At 44.4% G+C, this 23,529-nt stretch overlaps 1 protein-coding gene across 6 annotated transcripts in view; it reads left to right on the forward strand.

The window, feature by feature from the left end:
- LOC134969512 (serine/threonine-protein kinase Nek11-like) overlaps positions 1-23,529 on the forward strand; it is an 840,206-nt gene that overhangs the window by 656,954 nt on the left and 159,723 nt on the right. For all 6 annotated transcript variants that reach the window (XM_063945508.1, XM_063945509.1, XM_063945511.1 and 3 more), the window contains one exon: positions 19,795-19,843. In XM_063945508.1, the coding sequence (XP_063801578.1) occupies positions 19,795-19,843 (49 nt within the window). The remainder of the gene's footprint in view (positions 1-19,794; positions 19,844-23,529) is intronic.

Here is a 23,529-nt window from a genome sequence, read left to right on the forward strand (position 1 = left end):
CACCACACCCAAATCTATCTCTCTCTGCACATGTTATATCTGCCCCCCATGCAGTGCACATGGTTTTGCCCAACTGTTAACAAAGTTCCTGCTGCGATCAGCTCAGAATTACCCCCTATATGCAATATGTATTCAGATGCTGCTTTCAGCGGACCAACGGCGTGTGGGGACCCCGGGACGACCGCCCCTCTCGCCCATGCCTTAATCCGGCCATGGGCACCGGGGTCGGTGACACCCAGTGAGGGGAGTAGACACCCACCGACCCTGAAAAAGGCAGAGTGGACGCATTTGCCTCTATCTGGGGGCATAACCTTGCGGGGAATCCCCCTTCCCCATTTACATCTCTCTGGTGGTGTAACTGCAGAGGAGGCGGCATTGTGGTGACACTCGGGTGCGGTCCGCTCCCCCCTGTGATGCCTCTGCATCATGACTGGTCTTCACCACTTATCAGAGCTGAACCAACTTTGTCCAGTTCTGGATTAGGCCTCCAGTATTGTGGTACCCAGTATTTTCCTTTGGCATCATGCTGAAAGCTGCAGAGGCAGGACACATGTTCCCCATGTTCCGTTGCAGATGCTTACATGAAGACCACAGAGGTCACCAAAAGAAGTACAGATATAACAACAGCAATAACGACTGAAGTCTTTGAATCTTCCAGATGAACTGAGCTGGAACTCCGGTAGATCTCTAAAGCCTTGGTGTGAAAATGCTCCTCTGTGCCACCTTTTAACTGTTTTATATTTGTGAGATTACTGTATTATTTGCTTATCCTGGAGAAGAGCCCTTCCTCCTATTGTAGGCACAGTCTTGGTTTTTTTTTACGAAGTGGCAGCTTTTTGATAATTGCTGGTGGCTCGTAAGATGCATATTTTGTAATAAAGTCTATGGAGAGACACATGGAACAGCTTAGTCGCAAAGTCGGTTTGCCAAACGGGGCTATTTGGCGTGATTTGAAGATGGGTGTATGAGGGCACACCTCCTCCTACCCAACTCCTCAGTCATTAATGCTTTTATCTGAAACAAATCCTTCTCTACTTCATGTAGATTTACTGCTGTTTTCTGTAATTGGTTTCTGCAGGAGTTAGACACAAATTCCGCACTGCAATATGCACGGTCTACCATCAGGTGTATCACACTGAGATGGGAATTCCTAGCTCATCCTCCTCTTATAGATAAAGTCCAAGCTGTAGAAAATCACATTTATTTTTCAACTTCAACTTCCCTGACAACAGCTTTTTGGGACATGTCATCTTATTCAGGGAAAAATCAATGTAAGAACTATACTTCTGAAGCTGCATTTTTAGAGGTAATCTGCAGTTGCTACAATATTCACCATTACTCTACTCTATCCAGAAAGAGGTTTGCCCCTCTCCCATTTTTCTAATAGGGACAGAAGTGGGAAGGGGCATGATAGAATTGATCCCAGAGAAAGCCCATGTTATGATGCCCCTTCCCACCTAGAAACAACCCTAGGGAATTAATAGTGGCTTGTGCCGCTGATAGAGTGGCTGGTGGAAGCCGCTCACAGGGTCCTGGGGGTGGAAGGGAAGTGTGGTTGGACCGGGTTCCCATCCATTGGGCCCAGACCAGGTCTTCTGGGCTTCTCAGCCCAGGAAGCTGCTGGGTTTAAAGCAGAGTCTCTCCCATAAGTCAGGGCTCGTGATGGCAGTTAGTGCCTAGGTGATAGGCCTGCTAGGGACAGTGGGATTCGGAAGACTGGGGCACTAGTGTCTGGTCGCCGGGACCTGGAGGGTTCCTTATTAAGGGAAAGGGAGTGAGACAGGGCCTAAACTCCCTGGTTATTTATGCTAGAGACAGTGATCTGTTATTTATGTTTAACCCTGTAAATGAGCAACCTGAATAAAAGATGCTTCTTGTTTTTTAATAAGCCTGGAGACGGTCGCTCGTAGAATTTTTTGTAGCAGAGCGCATTTTAGCAACATTCCTGTTACAGTGTGTGTGTGTGTGTGTGTGTGTGTGTGTATATATATATATATATATACACATATATATACACATACATATGCACATATGGAGCCGCGCTCATCTGATACAGCTCCATCGCATAGCATCGTTCCCGACGTGACTAGGCAATCCGTCAAGTGAATGGGGCGCGTGCGCGTCTCAGACGCGGCGGTAGGCGCACCCAGGTACAGATGGATTATGTGATTATATACATATATATGTGGGACCTAATTTAAAGCAATTATTAATGCAACCTACTAAACATTTTGACATCAATGCACAACGGACTTGGCTTAATGTAAACAAACAAGGCTGTTATCGTTGCCACGGTTGCACGACATGCAATGGCATGCTGACAGGAAGGACTTTTGCTCATCCCTATAATGGGAAGAAAATACCTATTAAGCATTATGTGACGTGTTTGACTACCCATATAATTTACATCTTAATATGCCCTTGTGGGCTTTATTATGTAGGGAAAACTACTACAACATTCCGTGAGAGGATGGTTAATCACCGTCTGTCCATTAGACAAGCCTTGATAAACAAGCAAAGCGACAAGCCGGTAGCAAGACATTTTTTGGAGAATGGTCATCAAGTTGCTTCTTTGAAAAGTATGATTATAGACCACATCCCGAAATCAAGTCGGGGAGGTGACCGTGGACGTTTACTCTTACAAAGGGAGGCCAAATGGATGTATAGACTTGATACAAGGATACCACGTGGCCTTAATGACAACATTAATTTTCGTTGTTTTTTTGTGAACATTTAATTGATGATACGGATAGTTTACATATGCATCACATGCACAAAAGTAGATTAGAATAAGGATTACTAAGTAACTAGGGAATAACGTATTACATTTTTGTATGTGTCAGTGCTAGGATGTCTATACATTAACAGTTTTTATAATAGATTGGTATGATATTTGTTACATTGGGTAAAAAAATGTTTTAAATAATTGTTGTCACATTGCACGCCCCCCCCCCCCCCCCCCCCAGGGATATAGAAATATATTGATGTCTGAAGCATTGTTTTACAAATAGTGTTTTTTTGGAGCATTTCATTGATTTATTCTGGTATACACAGGAGGCTCTATGAAATATGCTTTACTTGTTATCCAGTGGTGCCGACAGCGGAACGGTGTGCCGACCCGGTCTATAAGTTGTATCTTAATGATAAGCGTCTACCAGTGGTAGCATAGCTTGCTGTGATGTGAGCATCAGGATTGTACCTGGAGCAAGCACACAGTGATAGCTGTGAATATGACATGTATTACTGACGTGTGTTCAGAATGAAATATCACGAAGACCTGCTGGTATATGAATTATTTGTAACTAAGATGTTATATGCTGGGCACTGATAGTGGTAAGGTTCCCCTGTTTGTGAGCCACGGGATTGTACCGGTGGTTCACTTACGACGGGTTACCATGGTAACCGCTAACATGAATATTCAGCAGCAGGAGTCAGTACCGCCCCTGGACGTGAGGTAGGCGATGACTCACGCAGAAAGGGCGGACTGGTGGTTTGTTTACAATCAGGAGACGCTGAAACAGGAAGTGAGTTCATGGCCGGGGTCGGCGCATGCGCAATGTGCTGGAACGCAGACTGGTTTGATGAGGGGCATGTTCGGAGCACCTGTGGGATGGACAGGTGTGAATTAGGGTAGTTGAATTACCCTTGTTCATATGGTATATAGGACTTGTTCCCAGAGAGGTGTGTGTGGATGGCAGTGGCAACGGGGTGATCTGTGCTTGGATGCAGGAGTCTTTGACGGTCATTAAATGACCGAGGTCGACAACGGATAAGTTTGACTTTCTATCATATACAGGTTGAGTATCCCATATCCAAATATTCCGAAATACGGAATATTCCGAAATACAGACTTTTTTGAGTGAGAGTGAGATAGTGAAACCTTTGTTTTTTGATGGCTCAATGTACACAAACTTTGTTTAATACACAAAGTTATCAAAAATATTGTATTAAATGACCTTCAGGCTGTGTGTATAAGGTGTATATGAAACATGAATGAATTGTGTGAATGTAGATACACTTTGTTCAATGCACAAAGTTAGAAAACATATTGGTTAAAATTACCTTCTGGCTGGGTGTATAAGGTGTATATGTAACATAAATGCATTCTGTGCTTAGACTTGGGTCCCATCACCATGATATCTCATCATGGTATGCAATTATTCCAAAATACGGAAAAATCCGATATCCAAAATACCTCTGGTCCCAAGCATTTTGGATAAGGGATACTCAACCTGTATTTCTAAAGTGCTGCATTGATGTTGAAAATCTCTTGGATTGGAGAGAAGTGTTTTTTGCTTTTTTTGCTCAAGAATTTATTGATATATAAGCATTTTTCCTTCACCATTGCCATTTGATATGGTTTTTTAAAAAAAGTGTCTCTTTTGGAAATAATAAACTTTCATATATTAATTAAGAAGTTTGAGTGCCCTTTAACTACAAAATTTAAATATCCTGTACCTGTGAAGGAACGGGCTGAAGGGAGCACCATTTGAGAATTGCTGGAGAGTGTGCATTTGTTCAAAGTCTCTCTCTCTCTCTCTCTCTCTCTCTCTCTCTCTCTCTCTCTCTCTCTCTATATATATATATATATATATATATATATATAGCAAAAGAGGATAAAGAAGAACAAGCGCCTATGGTGCAGTAAGTTCTTTAAAGTGTTATAATGACACTTGAGAAAATATAAATGCGTACCAGATGAAATCTTTAAACCACGCCTAATAGTAAGATGCCAGTCAGGATATTTCTCACCAACAACACCATCTATAAATCAGAGAAGACGGAATCGCCGCATAGCGTAATACTTCTGGATTAACAATAATATCCCCACAAACACCCAGTTGAGCGTACCGGATTAAGATGAAAAGTCAGCATAGACATTTAGGGGTCTTGTATCCAGAAATCTCTCATCAATAAATTCTGTAGCAAAAGAGGATGGAGAAGAACAAGCGCCTATGGTGCAGTAAGTTCTTTAAAGTGTTATAATGACACTTGAGAAAATATAAATGCGTACCAGATGAAATCTTTAAACCACGCCTAATAGTAAGATGCCAGTCAGGATATTTCTCACCAACAACACCATAGTTCATTAACAGGATTGGAGGAGGATTGTACTCATGTCGTGCTTCATAGCTGAGGCTCCACTGCTGTGTGTGAATAAACACATATATACTCTGCTATTATGTGGTTAACATAAGAGAAGTCCAAATCCTGATCGCGATGGTGTTGTTGGTGAGAAATATCCTGACTGGCATCTTACTATTAGGCGTGGTTTAAAGATTTCATCTGGTACGCATTTATATTTTCTCAAGTGTCATTATAACACTTTAAAGAACTTACTGCACCATAGGCGCTTGTTCTTCTCCATCCTCTTTTGCTACAGAATTTATGCCATATACCTTTGGTACACTGAGGAACTGAGCTGCCACCCTGAAGAGTGGAAGGTGCTGACAAAGACTTATTGAAGCCTACAAAACCGCGATATCAGCCAGTTGTGGCTACTCCATTAGCAAATTTATTATATTGTTCAGACAAATAATTCTTTGTACTGTCGATCCCTAAAGAAGCGCACGAGTCTATACATTTTTTCTATATATATATATATATATATATATATATATATATATAGATATACACACAACCAAAGAAAAGGCGGCACTCGGAGACTGTGAGGCAATCATATATTGGTGCAAAAAGCAATCATCAACGTTTCGGGGATCAGTTCCCCTTCTTCAGGATAAGTGTTAACAGTGCACAACAAACATTTAAATACCTAAAGGTAGTACTTACCCCCCAACAAACAACCATTCACCTGGCGTCTCCAGCTGGTCACGCCGCCAGTCCCTCCGCCCGGCGCTTCCATGCGCGTCAGCCGCATCCGGAAGTGACGTCGCGGGAGTCAGCCGCGTACCCATGGAGACGCTGGCAACTAAAACCAAAACAAAAACAAACCCCTTCCGTTAATGACATTCAGGGATAACGTGCAAAACAGGACCAAAACTGGTTAAAAGTGCTAGTGCATATCTAGATAAAGGGCTATCTCAAATTTAATATCAGTGCATGGGTGAACGTGGAACAACTGCTGTCCTTTAAACAAAACATGCAGCCACTGGCTGTCCTTATTCTACCCCCTGTCACAGAAAAAGATGCTTTACAGTACATATTGTTAAATATATTCAACTTGTTCTTAAAAGAAAATTTTTCTCTTATTGTGTGCTGGTACCGTCGTCCAATAGCTTTATAACCTCAAGCGAGTTGGTAAATAAAACCCCTATACCTTATAACATCGTCAAGAATAATCATCCTATGGTTACTCTTACTATCCTGACTATGCTGGAGACAACCATAGCATAATTAACAGTAGACTCAATAACTGGCACACTCCCGGCGCCACCGTTCCTTTAAATTAAAGAAAGTTAATAAGTCCCAAATGCTCATTCAGTCCCCCCGGTTTTAAAGTGTGCAATCTGTGGATCCACACGGATTCTAGCTGCAAAAGCTTTTTACCCCTATTACCGCCCCGTGCAGACTCTGGCACATGATCAATGATACAGTGTTTTAATGTCGCCATACTATGTCTAAACTCCACGAAATGTTTCGCGACCGGCTGTTCTCCACTGCCGGCCGCCAAAGCATTCCTGATTGCTTGTCTATGCTGTGCCATTCGTATTTTGAACTGGCACTCGGTCTTACCGATGTAGTAGCGACCGCATGGACAAATGATGGCGTATACAACGAACTTGGTGCTACATGTAAGAGGCCACCTGATCTTAAAGCTATTTCCTGAAAAGGGGTGAGAGATACTATCTCCCGGAGACATATGTGCACAGGTAGTGCAACCTGTGCACCTATAGCAGCCATTTTTTCTGGTCAAGAAATGAGTGGGGGCAACCTTCAGTTTGGCCATATCGGTTTTAACCAGAATGTCTTTAATACTTCGCCCTTTAGTATAACTCGGCATAACCCGTTTATCCTTAAAGACTTTTAACTCTGGGTCCGATGCCACTAAGGGCCATAAACCCCGCAGTCTTTTCTTTACCTGTCCGCTATTTACATCATGTTCACAGACCCAGGGAATACTCCTGGACATGTCCTTTGTTGCTACCGATTTGAGGGTCTCTTCCCTTCTAATTGCCGTGGCCTTCTTACGAGCCGCACGTAGCAATTTAAGGGGGTACCCCCTGTCCAGGAGCCTGCCTTCCATTTCATCCAATTGCTTATTCCTGATTTCCACACTCGTATTGGACCTGCACACTCGTAGAAATTGCGAGTATGGCAGTCCCCTAATGGTGGAAGCCGGATGAAAACTGTCATGCCGTAAGACAGTATTGCGGTCTGTGGGCTTCTTATACAGACACGTATCAATTCTGCCTTCATTCACTTTAATGAGGATGTCTAAATAACAGATTTCAAATTGACTCCAACTCATAGTAAATTTGACAGGACTAGCTGATAAATTGTGCCTGTCAACTAAAGCTACTAGATCCTGTGCTTCACCTCTCCAAAAAACCAGCACGTCGTCTATATAACGGTAGTAAATAAACAAACGACTTGCTACCACAGAGTCAGCCAAAAACAGTTCCCGCCCTACGTCCCACATAAAGGCATTAGCGAACGAGGGTGCCACGGACGAACCCATGGCACACCCCGTTCGCTGCCTGTAAAATTGCCCGTCAAAGATAAAGAAGTTGTGAGATAATGTGAACTGCAACAATTCCATGAAGAAATCTATACCGGGTCCAGTGTACAATGCATTACCTGTAATCAAACGTCTTACTGCATTCAAACCCTGCTGATGTGGTATGCAAGTGTACAGGCTAGTGACATCAATGGTAGCCAATATGACATCTAGCGGCACCTGCTCAATGGAGAGGAATTTTCTCAGTAATGAACTGGAATCTTTTAAGTGTGTACTGGTCCCCTGTATACAGGGTTGGAGATAACAGTCCAGGTAAATAGCCACAGGTTCGCACAGAGACCCCCGGGCCGAGATAATAGGTCTTCCCGGAGGCATCTGTGCATCTTTGTGGATCTTGGGGATCGTGTAAAAGATGGGCGTCACTGGAAAGTCAGGACACAGCCTTGCAAACACATCAGCAGAGATAATACCTTCAGCCCTGGCTTGCTCTAAAAGCTGAATTAGTTGCTGGTTTTTACGTGCTGGTTTTTTGGAGAGGTGAAGCACAGGATCTAGTAGCTTTAGTTGACAGGCACAATTTATCAGCTAGTCCTGTCAAATTTACTATGAGTTGGAGTCAATTTGAAATCTGTTATTTAGACATCCTCATTAAAGTGAATGAAGGCAGAATTGATACGTGTCTGTATAAGAAGCCCACAGACCGCAATGCTGTCTTACGGCATGACAGTTTTCATACGGCTTCCACCATTAGGGGACTGCCATACTCGCAATTTCTACGAGTATGCAGGTCCAATATGAGTGTGGAAGTCAGGAATAAGCAATTGGATGAAATGGAAGGCAGGCTCCTGGACAGGGGGTACCCCCTTAAATTGCTACGTGCGGCTCGTAAGAAGGCCACGGCAATTAGAAGGGAATAGACCCTCAAATCGATAGCAACAAAGGACATGTCCAGGAATATTCCCTGGATCTGTGAACATGATGTAAATAGCGGACAGGTAAAGAAAAGACTGCAGGGTTTATGGCCCTTAGTGGCATCGGACCCAGAGTTAAAAGTCTTTCAGGATAAACGGGTTATGCCAAGATATACTAAAGGCCGAAGTATTAAAGACATTCTGGTTAAAACCGATATGGCCAAACTGAAGGTTGCCCCCACTCATTTCTTGACCAGAAAAAATGGGTGCTATAGGTGCACAGGTTGCACTACCTGTGCACATATGTCTTCGGGAGATAGTATCTCTCACCCCTTTTCAGGAAAAAGCTTTAAGATCAGGTGGCCTCTTGCATGTAGCACCAAGTTCGTTGTATACGCCATCATTTGTCCATGCGGTCGCTACTACATCAGTAAGACCGAGTGCCAGTTCAAAATACGAATGGCACAGCATAGACAAGCAATCAGGAATGCTTTGGCGGCCGGCAGTGGAGAACAGCCGGTCGCGAAACATTTCGTGGAGTTTAGACATAGTATGGCGACATTAAAACACTGTATCATTGATCATGTGCCAGAGTCTGCACGGGGCGGTAATAGGGGTAAAAAGCTTTTGCAGCTAGAATCCGTGTGGATCCACAGATTGCACACTTTAAAACCGGGGGGACTGAATGAGCATTTGGGACTTATTAACTTTCTTTAATTTAAAGGAACGGTGGCGCCGGGAGTGTGCCAGTTATTGAGTCTACTGTTAATTATGCTATGGTTGTCTCCAGCATAGTCAGGATAGTAAGAGTAACCATAGGATGATTATTCTTGACGATGTTATAAGGTATAGGGGTTTTATTTACCAACTTGCTTGAGGGTATAAAGCTATTAGACGACGGTACCAGCACACAATAAGAGAAACATTTTCTTTTAAGAACAAGTTGAATATATTTAACAATATGTACTGTAAAGCATCTTTTTCTGTGGCAGGGGGTAGAATAAGGACAGCCAGTGGCTGCATGTTTTGTTTAAAGGACAGCAGTTGTTCCACGTTCACCCATGCACTGATATTAAATTTGAGATAGCCCTTTATCTAGATATGCACTAGCACTTTTAACCAGTTTTGGTCCTGTTTTGCACGTTATCCCTGAATGTCATTAACGGAAGGGGTTTGTTTCTGTTTTGGTTTTAGTTGCCAGCGTCTCCATGGTTACGCGGCTGACTCCCGCGACGTCACTTCCGGATGCGGCTGACGCGCACGGAGGCGCCGGGCGGAGGGACTGGCGGTGTGACCAGCTGGAGACGCCAGGTGAATGGTTGTTTGTTGGGGGGTAAGTACTACCTTTAGGTATTTAAATGTTTGTTGTGCACTGTTAACACTTATCCTGAAGAAGGGGAACTGATCCCCGAAACGTTGATGATTGCTTTATGCACCAATATATGATTGCATCACAGACTCCGAGTGCCGCCTTTTCTTTGGTTGGATATTCCAGGGGGTGAAAGCAAAGCACTCTGTCGAGGAGGGCACCGGAGCAGGACATATCCCTCAGCGGATACCTGGAGTGCCGGGGCAGCAAGGAATGTATATATATATATATATATATATATATACGGTACTAGGAGAGAAGAACAAGCGCCTTATGGTGCAGTAATTTTGTTAACAGTGTATTTGCAAACACAAATAATGGAGAGATCCGTACCAGATAGCAACTTGTGTCAAGGCCTATCAATTCCTTATCCAGTGGCTGTTCTCCACCCTTGTTAAAACTCTTTCTGCGAGGTACACTGGGCTCCACAAGTCTGGACAATGGGGTGTAGAGTAGGATCCTTGTTCTTCTCTCCTAGTACCATTTAATTGCCATGACTGAGTATACCCGGGTCATTTACTGAGGAACTGAGCTGCCGCCAGGTAGTCTGGAGTGGGCCCATAGGATTTTGATGATCCGGCCAATTCACTGAGGACAGTGACGGTTTTTGAGACTTTATAAACTGCTAGTGACTGACCCCTAGAGGGGATTTCCGATTGCAGGATAAGCGCACTGATCTATAAAAAAACTTTGACCATATATATATATATATATATAAAAAATGTGCGGACCGGCACTCCTCCTAATGGGCTCAGACGCTCTGGTGCCTCCAGAAAACATGGAATGTAAAACAAGCAAAAAAGACTGCGGCACTCAGACGCTTAATGCAAAGTTCTTAGTGTATTAAAAGTAACACCTGTTTTTCCTTGACAAAGGGGTGTGCCAACCCCGAAACGTTGGATATCAGGTGTTACTTTTAATACACTAAGAACTTTGCATTAAGCCTCTGAGTGCCGCAGTCTTTTTTGCTTGCTATATATATATATATATATATATAAAATCACATATATATATATATATATATATGCGATTATATAATATATTATATATATATATATATATATATATATATATACTGTACCGTTAATTAAATACCACATTTCAATATTCTGCCATACCCGGGATTCAAACCTATAACCTGTTGCATTCCAGTCAAGTACCCTACTCATTGAGCTATTTGATCCTGCATGAAAACTATAAGAACTATATCTAGCTACTTGTACTTTGTAAACCATAATCAGCATTGCAATTGAGCAGATCTATGCAGTGTGCAGCCACACATCCAATCTCTTGCAGCCACACTACATAGATCTGCTCAGCCGCAATGCTGATAATTTTTTCACAAAGTACAAGGTAAGCCTCATATAGTTAGAATTATCTAGCTTAGAATTTCTAGCTTTCTATGCAGGGTCAGATAGCTCAATGAATAGATTGTCTGACTGCAATGCCACAGGCAATGAGTTTGAATCCCATCAACATCTTGAAATATAACAAAGGACAATATGACTGCATAGTAAAGAGTTCTCAAGTTAAGTTCATGAATGCTGCATAGGTATTAGCAACAGAAGGGGTGGGAGCAGGAAACGGGCGATTAGGAGATGCTGGGCTTCAAAAAGGGCGGAAGATGTAAATGAAAGTAATTAAAACAGTTAATTGACAAGTGCCACCAACAGCGCCCCCTATCCTGCAGCGCTATGTGCAGTGGCACACTCCGCATACACCTAGTTTCGGCCATGTAACCTGCCCTCCTCCATGAATATCATGTTGCATATATTTGTGCCATTTGCAAATTAATGCAGACCTCCAATACCTTTAACAATCACACCAATACATATATTGAGGAGCACTGGTCCAAGTGCACATCACATCATGACTTGAATGATTTCCATTTGCTGCAACATTTTTATCCTTCAACCAGTATCTTATCCATTCAGTCGCCTCTATACCTGGCCCATGTATTTTCATTTATTTAGCAGACTTTAGGGTAAGATACTGTCAAAGGCCTTACTAAAATCTAGACAGACTTCGTCTGACCGCTTCTCCTTGATCGATGATCTTAGTCACTCAGTCACATTCTGTGTGGGATCTTCTAAATATGAGGCCAAACCTCAAAGTCCCTACAATATATTTCTAGAACCAGTTTAGTTGTGGTCTTCATCCTAGGCAGCCCCTTTCTCTTAAAGGGGAAGATGCTCACAGGTACTTGGGTTCCCCCAGGTCTAATCACATAGTAGTAGAAGCTTATACTGTCACCGACTCTAGTGCTTGATACACTGTATATTTGACCCTGGTCACGTCATACTATGGTAAAACAAAATACAAAAAACGTAGGTAGTGACACAGGCCAGGGATAGTGTCTATGCAGAAGTCCACACACAAGTGGTGAGAATCCTTCCAAATGTCGGATCAGACCAAGTTCCGATCCAAGTAGATGGGTGGACCAACAGCAATCCAAAGAGTAGTTAAAGTCCACAGCGAATTTCAAGGCTGAGCAGGCATCAGTATAGGACGGTCAGGGTCCAAAACCAGGAGTGACTGTAAGCATGTCTGTGTTCTCCCCACATGACAGTAAATTCCTGGTTAAGGTATTGTACAGTTACTTATTCCAGTTTTAGTTACTTTTCCCACTATGTCTGTCTCGCTGGTCTGTAGTTGCCAGTCTGTTCTCTTCTTCTACTTTTGTGCAGTGGGGTAACATGCATTAATTTCCTGGTAAACGTGACGGGTTGAATAATACTGCTAATAGGCTCTTTAAGTTGCGTGTTTATCACCAACCACATTTTTGATGTGCTTGGGTTGTAATATTTACTCTCAGACTCGCAATGTCGTAATGAAAATTGGCAATTGCATGTATTTAACTTTGGGCGCTGGGACAGAGCTTCTGAAAACCCTGTCCCAGCGAAGGGCTGGAAGCAAAGTTATATACACCACTATCACATTGTATCTGGGTGTGGACCCGATTCGACTGCTGCATATACGCGGACATCAGTCTGAACTTGCATCGGAGAGGGATCCAGAGCATCCAGAAACACATGCAATAGAGTAACCCGTAGGCTACAGAAGGGGCTGTTTTTACTGTCGGGACTCGAAAATCGCAGATATTAGAGATATTTGTTGCAGTCTCTCCTTGTTACGTCCAGGGGATAACCTTTCCTGGGGATCCCCCAAAAATGATTTTGGTGAATATACACCTTTTCTTCTATCTGACCCCACTGACTTGTCCACTTCTAGGTTTGAGAGTTCTGGTTTTTAGGATACATACAGTATATACTGTAGGTCTATCTCTTCTGACTTCTATCTCTTTTAAACAATATTTGTGCTATTTGCAGTAACTATGATCACTTTCCTTTTCCTGTGAATACTAAACAGAAATAATTGCGTATAATATACTATTCTTGCGTCCCGCTCCAGGTGACCCCCTTTCACTTGATGTATATACCCTAGGAGCAGGTTCTGTCCCCTTTCCCTGCTGTCTGTGCAGCTTTCTCGCCAGCCTTTGCTAATCCGATTATGTTCTTGACCTGCTTCTGAAGATATACCTTCCCTCCTCTGACTCTGCTTACAGTCTGCTTTATATTTCACTTTTACAATGTTTAATACAAATTGTCTTTTCTTGTTACTTTCCCTAACCTTGTCTGACGTCGCTTCTAATATTGTGCTTTTTACACTAGTTTCTCCCACTGATCCTCAATTCCAATCAAGTGCCCCCACTCTGCGAAAGCATCATGTCTTTTCCATCTCTCCCAAGTCTGCCTTCATAATATCTAACGTTGTTTTTGTTTGGTATTATGTACTGTATATAGCGCCTGTATATTCAGTTGCATTTCATGATGAGTATGTCTGCACTGTCAGGTCAGCTCCTCTTCATGGTAATGGCGGCGTAAAACAACGTTATGGTGCCACATTCACGCAATTGCATGTGTTTCAGTGGCTATATCCTTACTGTACTTTGGCAGCATCAACACAACCCTGCAGAGGCATAGCCAGAACATTGTGGGCCCCAGAGCAACATTTTGAAGGGGCCCCTTCTAGAGAGACACCTCTCTCCACAGTTGTTCATTTTATGCCCCCTGCATAGGTGTACACAGAACATTTTATTAGGAGGGGCACTGTCAGAGGTGTGCGTTTGGCACCACCTACTGGGCGTGTTTAGCACCACCTATTGGGCGTGTCTAGCACCGCCTATTGGCACTCAAAGCAATATAAACATATGCCCCCAGCGGTGCACCTTACTCAATACCCCCAGTGGTGCTAAATACACACTTGCCCCCAGCGCCCAGCGGTGAGAGATACACACTTGCCCCCAGCGGTGCCAGATACACACTTGCCCCCAGCAGTGCCAGATACACACATGCCCCCAGCAGTGCCAGAAACACACATGCCCCCAGAGGTGCCAGATACACAAATGCCCCCAGCGGTGCCAGATACACAAATGCCCCCAGTGGTGCCAAATACATATACCCCCAGTGGTGCCAGATACATAAATGCCCCCAGTGGTGCCAGATACATAAATGCCCCCAGTGGTGCCCGATACATATGCCCCCATTTGTGCTCACCCTCCTCTGTTGCCAGTGCCGCCGATTTCCGTCTCTGGCGCTGAGGGGAAGAGAGCGCAGCGCGCGTCTCTCCTGTGCCTCACTTCACTGAGTCCCCGGCTGTCTCCGGCGGCCATTTGAAATATGGCGCCGGCTTGTTAGCCAATCAAAGCTCACGGGCCGGCAGCCAATCAAGAGCCGGTCCGCGAGCTCTGATTGGCTGACCGCCGAGAGACATTGTAAATGACTACCGGAGACGGGGACACACAGTGAGGGGCAGGAGAGACGCACGCAGCACTCTCCTCCCTTCAAATTCAGCGTCAGACTGAGACAGGAATCGGTGGCAGCAGCAACAGACATGCGCGTGTGTGCGGAGGGTGCCGGACAATAGGGGGTGCCTGTGCGCACCAGGCACCCCCCGTGCGCACACCTAGTAGTGCCCCGGTTATTGTTATGCCCCTTAGTAGTGCCCCGGTTAATGGTATGCCCCATAGTAGTGCCTAGTTAATGTTATGGCCACCACACGTACTGTATGTGGTTAGTCAACCTCGCAGGCACAGGAGTCCAGTTAGAGGAGTGAAGAGACTGCTGATGCGATCGCACACTCTGAACACATAACAGGGAAGGGCTACTTTCAGAGCCTCTGTTCCTGCATGTGAACATTGATACAGCCGAGGCGCTACTTAGGCGTAGATGTATTATTTGTCGTTATGGGGATTAGTGCTATCTATCAGTGCATGTTTTGTGCTGCTGATGCCACTTCTCACCCATGTATGAATATGGAGATGTATGGTAAATTCCGGGGACTCTATCTACAATGTGCCGGGAGATGTTTGAGCGGTCAGTGGCTCTGACTGTCCTGACAGCTGCAGCTATCCGTTTTGACAGCTGCAGCTGTTGTTGCCATGTGCAAAGTCGGCAGTGCAGAGACTCTGGGCACTAGGGTCACTAGGAGACCCATGGCTGTCCCAGAGTCTAGTGCGCATGTGCAGGTCTCTTGGGAAATGTTATTCAGTAGTCCCTTGGGTGTCACTGGGAGAAGTACTGACGGCGTCTATGCAGTGCTGTCTCAAGTGCCGATCAGGAAAGCCGAAAGTGGGAGCACGCAGATCACCAGACAGGCGATTTAACACTGTCCCACAACAGCAGCAGCTACATTAATACATGCTGCCATTATCTGGACCCGCTTCACCGCAATCCGGGGCTTAAGCTGAGTCACATTTCCAAGAAAGCCAGTTCAGAGCCAGTTTTATCTCTGCAGCTCTGATTTTGGGGGTCATTCTGACCAGATCGCACGCTGCAGTTTTCCACAGCGGTGCGATCGGGTCAGAACTGCGCATGCGCCGGCGCCGCAGTGTGCCGGCGCATGCCAGACGGCCGAAGGCCATCAGGCCGCTACGATCGCCTCTGCCTGATTGACCGGATAGAGGCGGTCGCTGGGCTGGACGGCGACGTTTGGCCGCCGTTTCATGGGCGTGGTCCGGGCAATGCAGGCATGGCCGGACTGAACGGAGGCGGGCCGCAGCTGCTGCGTGACGTCATACGCAGCCACTGCGGGCCGGGGAGCGATGAGTAGCTCCCAGCCAGCGCGCTAAAGCTGCGCTGGTTGGGAGCTACTTTTGAAGTGCAAAGGCATCGCCGCTGTGCGATGCCTTTGCACTTCTGCAGGTGAGGGGGGGGCACTGACATGCGGGGCGGGCTAGCCCTGTGCTGGGCGTCCCCCCGCATGTCAGTGTGAATGATTGTAGCTGTGCTAAATTTAGCACAGCTACGATCATCTCGGAATGACCCACTTTGTCTTCTGATCGTTCATGCTTCCATTCAGGATCAGTTACTTAGGGGCCTATTCAGTGACTATTCCGCGTATTCTGAAATTAGCGTTTCTGCATGTGTATCGGGCCCGTTAGTGATGATGAATAGACCCCTTGGTACTCTACTGTATATATTAATTTGCAATGTACCTAGAGCCCCAATGTTCCATATATAGCACAGAGCGACCCATATGTAATATGTAGGTATTACATATCACAAAGCACTGCTCCAAAATCTGCATTTTTAGAAGTAACCTAGAAATTCCGCACAAGAAGGGCAGAAGGGCGCAGCAAGGGATGGACAATGGAAGTCTGTCATCTAATAGTGGGAGGGCTTCCAACATTGACTTTTCCACTGCATGGTACAACCATTGCATCAGAACCTTTTGATGGAATTACCAACCCAAAATGCACAAGAATCTTGGTTTGCGCATACGCAGTAGAGACCCTGTTTACATTTTTAAACATTGTATTCAGTTGTATTTAACCATTGGAAGGCCATTGCGTCTGCACCATTCAATAGAGCCTAACATCGGAAAGTCACCATCGAATGGAAAAACCACTACCATCACAACAAGACCATCGATGGTTGTAAACCATCGAGTATCAATGTCCATCCCTGGGAGCGGTGCAACAGGCTATTTCGTAATTATAAATGGATGTGGATCATTTGGTCGACACAGCGAAAAGGTCGATATGGAAATGGTCACACAAAAAAGGTTGATACAGGGTTTTTTGCATTTTTGGGTATCATTTTGTATGTTTAACCACATGTGACCCCAATTACTATACCACGTCCCCTCTCATGGGGCAAGGTTACTATTCCCAATCATAGTCCAAGTGGATGGTAAAGTATGAGAAAGTTGATAAACGGGAGGAAAAAATACAAAAATAAATGTGTCGTCAATTGTCATGTTGACCTTTTGTACCTGCTGCCTTTTACATGCCGACCTGTTGACCAACTTGATCTATTGTACCTGTCGATCTAATGCACGTCGACCATATCATCAATATACCTATTGACTTTTCACCTATCATCCAGATACCATTATGAATATCAATGTAAAATGATACCATGAGAATGCATTGCTCCTTTCCCTGTGTCTGTTTCTATATAGACCCCTGCATTTTTGTGTAAGACTCACGCGTTCTCAGTCTGACCTATACTGCATAGCATTGCTCACATTTCAGTATTACGCACAGTCCGTCCCCTGCATCATCCGCTCCATGTTTTGTCTATTAGTGTCAGTCACACCTTGCAAACATCCAGCACTGTGCATATTGCATTGCAATAAAGTTGTTTACTTTTGAAAAAGTAATTCACTTTGAGTGTATTTCACGCATGCAGCCTGAAAACATGGCAATGCAGCTCTGACATTTCATAGTTACATTTCATCTCATCAATCTCTCTGTAGTGAAAACGTTCACTTAGCACGAGCAGTTTAACGCTTGATTGACAGGCCAGGCTTTGTAGCGCACATTATATATTCATACATGCAGAATGCATTTTATTTGAACTACATCTTAGCAAGTTTTTGAACTCACCACCTCCAGGTTTGGCTGCAGGCATTGCTCTGGTTCATACGGGTCTGTGCGCCAGACATCCAGTATTTCTGTTGGAGCTTAGTACAAGGTGTTCTGGAGGATCAGTGCTGCTGGATTCACATGTTCCCCCACCTGTTCCACGGGCCTCTTATGCGTGCTCTCTCCGCTCTGTAGGAACATGGCATAAATGAAAGCAGTGTCGCTGGCTTTAGCAGAGATACTGACCCTGTGGACAGGGAATTCAATTTAAAACACAATATATCATATGCAACTGTAACGTAATAGGCAGTAAGATATTATAATCACCTAGCCTCGGGACCCAGTTGGCTCTGTCTGTGCCCTAATCAACTACTTTTATGAATATTCTACAGTAGTTCCTTTCTGCTCAGTGTACTTCAAGGTGCACAGTAACTGTAACATCCCAGAGGGGGATCCGGTCTCCAGGTCGACAGTAACCAGGTCGACGGGGTCTCTAGGTCAACAGGTCAAAAGGTCAACATGAGTTTTTCATGATTTTTTTTCTTTTTTTTTAACCTTTTCATACTTAATAATCCACGTGGACTACGACTGGAACGGGCGAAGAGCGAAGTGAGCCATGCGAGGAGACACGGTTCACTAATTAGTGTTCCCGGTCACTCTACGAAGAAAACACCAACCAAACATAAAAAAAAACTCATGTCGACATTTTGACCTGTCGACCTAGACCATGTTGACCTAAATACCCTGTTGACCTAGTTACAGTCGACCAATAGTGGTCGACCTAGTTACTGTCTACCTTCCGTACCACACCCTCCCAGAGGTGCATTGTGCAAATGGGTGTGATACGGGATCCCGGTGGTCGACACCGACAATTTAGAATGCTGACAGAGGACGGGGTAATTGTTTTCTATTTGTCGACATGGGCAACTGGACGACGCATGGAAATGGTCGACACATCAAAAGGTCAATATGGCTTTAAAAAAAAAAAAATTTACTTTTTTTTTACTTTTTCATACTTTTCCATCCACGTAGACTATGATTGGGAATAGTAACCTGTGCCGAGCACAGCGGTATCGGAGCGAAACACCTTGCCCCGGAGCATGGCAGTGAAGCGAGCCATGCAAGGGGATGCGGTGCACTAATTGGGGGTCCTGGTCAAGTTACGGAAAAAAATTACACCAAAAACTGTTCAAAAATCACGTCAACCTTTTCATGTGTCGACTATTTGTCAATGTTGACCATGTCAATGTCGACCAATAGTGGTGATCTAATGACTGTCGACCTTAACATGGTCGACTATTCATACCAGAAGCAAGAAGTCTCTGGGGTAAATGTAATAGGATCCGAGTAACCGGGGGTCTGGGATTTCATCCGAAAATGGCTGTATTTTTAAAGCAGCAGTCATTTACAAGGGAAAACCAGCTTGATTTTGCCTAGTAAATGATTGGTGCTTTAAAAATGTTGCCATTCTCGGACGAAATCACGGTCCTTCGGCAACTTGCACCCTATTACATTTACCCCTGTATGTGGCCTAACATTCACTTTCACATCGGTGTGCTCCCTAATGTGACCACTATCCTTATAGCTTATATCAGTATTTCTCTCATTTCCATAAACTGAAACGTCCTTTCTGCACTGCTCCGCAATGGTGAGCCTGCATTGTGCTGCTCCTGTCCAAATGTGTCCATCTTGAACTGCAAACCCAATGCGCAAGGGTGGAGAGCTAGGTGCCCTTCTGAACAGCGGCAGAATAGGGTGTCCTGATTGGTTGTGTTCTGATTGGTTGTTTTTTGGGTTATCTCATCTCATACACTAAGAATATTCCCAAGTGGATATACTAACACCCATTCCTGAATCCTTACTATGTGCTGTACAGTATGTCTATGTCCGTAAGTGTATTCTGCAAGAAGAACTTGTACCATCTGAAGCTAATGGTGGTCATAGACCCTTTAGAGGAATCCCATGTTTGTTGTGAGGAATCCCATGTTTGTTGTTCCTTTTGCAGGACGGCTGGGAGGAGAAGACTACACATCTGTCAGATGGTGAGCAGAAAGGTGAGGTTCCATCAGTCTGATATATTCACGTAGAATCTCAAACAGAGAGGTTTATGGGAGTTGTCTGGCATTTGGATGGACAGGTGAGGTTCAGTAGAATTTCCTGCCCCCTCCCACCCTATGCTGCCATGCTGTTAGCTAAGATCACCCATTATTATTGCTCATTAAATACACCCTATTTTACTAGGCTAAACACACAGAAACTGATTCTCTAACTTTCGCTATTTCTTGTACTGACAGTAACCTAGTCCTATGAGGCATTATGAATGTTAAGCATTCCTTTTCCTCTATAGCTGTAGTAGGAAGGGTTAATTGTTCCCGTGGCTAAGACTTCATCATCTGTAACTGCGTGCAGACTAGAGAACTCTCACCCAACACATTGCTATGTCCTTTAATGATTTGACTAATGCGATATTTACAGGAGACCGTCAAATCTGCCTACGATAGGGCTTTACTGATCCTCTATGAAGGTGTTGTCTAATCTCCTTACAGAGCCCACTGATCAGGAAATAAGAATGTCTAGTACATCATCCATGTAATGCAATAGGTAGTGGTACACTATGTAATCAAATATTAATAGCAGCACACAAGCACAAATACAGCTCAAAGATTATATACTGGGTACTACACCTAAGACCATGGTGGTCATTCCGAGTTGATCGCTAGCTGCATTTGTTCGCTGTGCAGCGATGAAGCAAAAAACAGTCACTTCTGCACATGCGTATGCGGCGCAATGCACACGCGCAGCGTACTATTACAACGAACTATGTTTTACACCGGGACTAGCAATGCTTTTCAGTCGTACAGGCAGCCGCAGAGTGATTGACAGGAAGAGGGCATTTCTAGGTGTCAACTGACCGTTTTCAGAGAGTGTTCGGAAAAACGCAGGCGTGCCAGGAAAAACGCAGGGGTGGCTGGGCGAGTGCAGGGCGTGTTTGTGACGTCGAATCAGGAACTGAACGGTCTGAAGTGATCGCAAGCACTGAGTAGGTCTGAAGCTACTCAGAAACTGCACAACATTATTTTGTAGCCGTTCTGCGATCCTTTCATTCGCACTTCTGCTAAGCTAAAATACACTCCCAGTGGGAGGCGGCATAGCCCCCCCCCCCCCCCCCATATCCTCCTACACATTCAGCGGTAGATTCTATCAGGATGCAACTTACAGCAAACGTCTGTGTTCATTAACCAGTAACCCTTAAATTGCTGTCTCATTACCATCTCTCATAATCCTCATATTACCTTCAATAGTCTTGCTTATGAGTGTTACAGTAGTACTCTGACAGTATAATTGGATGAGTTAATGTCTTAGTGGGAAGGAATATGAATGACATCATTGGGGTGCAGTATGATGTAATTGGGGCGTGGCCAGAAATTTCATTTCATAAAACGTCACAGAGAAAAGGCAAACAAGAGGCAGATACAGCTGTGTTCAGGGTCAGATGATTATGTGTGGTGTATGTTTTGCATATGTTATACCCTGTACTGTTGAATGAGGCATCACCGTATTGTAGAAATGTCAGGGCCTCTTTGCAAAATTTGTTATGTATCCCTTTATGCACCATCATAGAGTCGTAACCTCCACCATTTCTGCTCCTGAGGACACCAATTTTAGTCCCCAGTACTAAGGGGGCTTGGCCAAGTGTACAGAAATATTGTCCCCCCACTGAAAGTCACATTAATTTGGGGGAGTGGCTATGCCTCTGGCAGACCCAGCACCACCAGAAAGGTCAGCCTACCTTTCCTCTTAGTGCTGCTATCTGCTCCAACTCCGGTCAGTATCCAATAGACCAGGATTCTAATTACATTAATAGCAAGCTGGGGCATTAATAGCAAGCTGGGACATCAGTATTTTAGGGCACGTTTTTCCTTTCTGAAACAGGGCACCCTATGCTGCTGGGCCCCCATAGCTGTCATGTGGACTGCATTGGCTATTGTGACAAGAACACTGGGATAGTGTTTGAGGGCAGGTATGTTTGTCCCAGGTTCTTGTCTTACATGTATTAGAAAAATGAAAACTTCTAGGAATATGTTTTGTTTTGTTAGAACCTTTTCAGTTTGTTGGAAAAGCTGGGTAAGGGCCCTGAAAGAGAGATGGGGCAAGTTCCAGACATTGGGCCCAGTTCGGGTCTTTGGCCTCACAGAAGGCTAATCAGGCTTTCAGCTGTGTAAGAGTGTTATAGAGCTGCTGGCCTGATTAGGGTGTGCAGACTGCCTGGGAAGACTGCAGGATCTCTGTGAGAGAAACACGCTTCCTGATACAAGTGAACTATACAGTGTTTGCTGGAGAACTCTGTGTTTTTTGTTTAGTGATAGTTCGGAACATCTTGTGTTTAGTTAGTGCCGGACAGGCAAGGTATTTTCTTTTGGTGTTTGCTTTATTTTCTGTACAATAAAACTGGCTGGGGCCAGTTGTGCCAGAAACTGGACTTGTGTTGTTCCTCAGCTGCTGCGTGCTGCCATATACCCCAGGAAACGGCACCTTGCACCCTTACAGTGTTATACTATGTTAATGTTCTTGTATGTATAACACTAGTTGCTTTGTGCTATTTTCGGGCCCTGCTGAGTATAACTCCTAAGTGCAGTTAGCTCAACAAAAGATTTCACAGGTCTCCCGCTGGCTAACACTGCCTAGAACTGCTGGAAAATACTCTGGCTCTTCGTACAGAGATTGCTACTGGACTCTGCTATTACTGTTTGTCTAGCTCTGGAGTTAATGAGAAGCTGTGCTAATAGGAACAACATAACCAATTAAAGATAATTACGTATGGTCATATTAACCCTCAGACAGAAGGCGGTTTTACTGCACAACAAACTTGGGGTTAAAGGGAGAAAGTAAATTAAAACAAGTCACATGGGGCATTCAACAGACGAGCAATATATAGCACTGATCCGCTAATTATATGACTTCAGAGCCCATGGTAATATATTTTCATGGCTTAATTGCTGTATTGGAAGCATATTATGGTATAATGGCTCATGTATTGCACCGCGCTGTCAGTCAGCAGAGATGGGTTTTAATTGTAATTTGTTTTTAGAACCATATTGCTGATCTGTAATCACTTCAACAGGAATAAATTAATAGAAAAAGAACAACATTCCTTTATCAAGAAAAAAGGTGTTTATCTCAAAGCAAGTAACATGAGAAGCTGGGAACAGAGTATACCAAGTATTTCCTTAGAAAAAAGTCAAATGCAGATGGAAGAAATGTGAGAAATGCAGCAACAGATCACATTTATAACTATAGCTGCTATGATGCCTCCTGAGCATCTGCGTTCTGAGTACTGCGTCCAAAGATGCAGCAATGTACCACCATCGCGACTGTTGGTTGCAATTATCGTAGGCCAAGGCTTACACAGACTGGCCCTCAGAACTCCTGTGCCGGTCCAGGAAGTCTGCATCCAACAGTGCAGACCCTGGGTTCGGCATGCATACATACAGGGGTCCGTACACTCCAAAAGGGGGAGGGGTGGGCTTGTTGCGGGGCCTGGGTTTAGGTAAAGACCCCACACCCCATCCCCTTGGCGCCTGTTAGTTACATAAAATAATTAAGAAAAATTCCCTTAACTGCAGGGGGAGGGGGCATGTGCTTTGGTGCCCTCCCCTGAATCCGTCACTGTGTAGTGCCCCCAGTTTATATTATTCCACAAAGAATTGGGTGATGCGGAACCCTTGTGGCACCATATAAA

This window comes from Pseudophryne corroboree, chromosome 11 (genome assembly GCF_028390025.1).
Source record: "Pseudophryne corroboree isolate aPseCor3 chromosome 11, aPseCor3.hap2, whole genome shotgun sequence".
NCBI lineage: Eukaryota > Metazoa > Chordata > Amphibia > Anura > Myobatrachidae > Pseudophryne > Pseudophryne corroboree.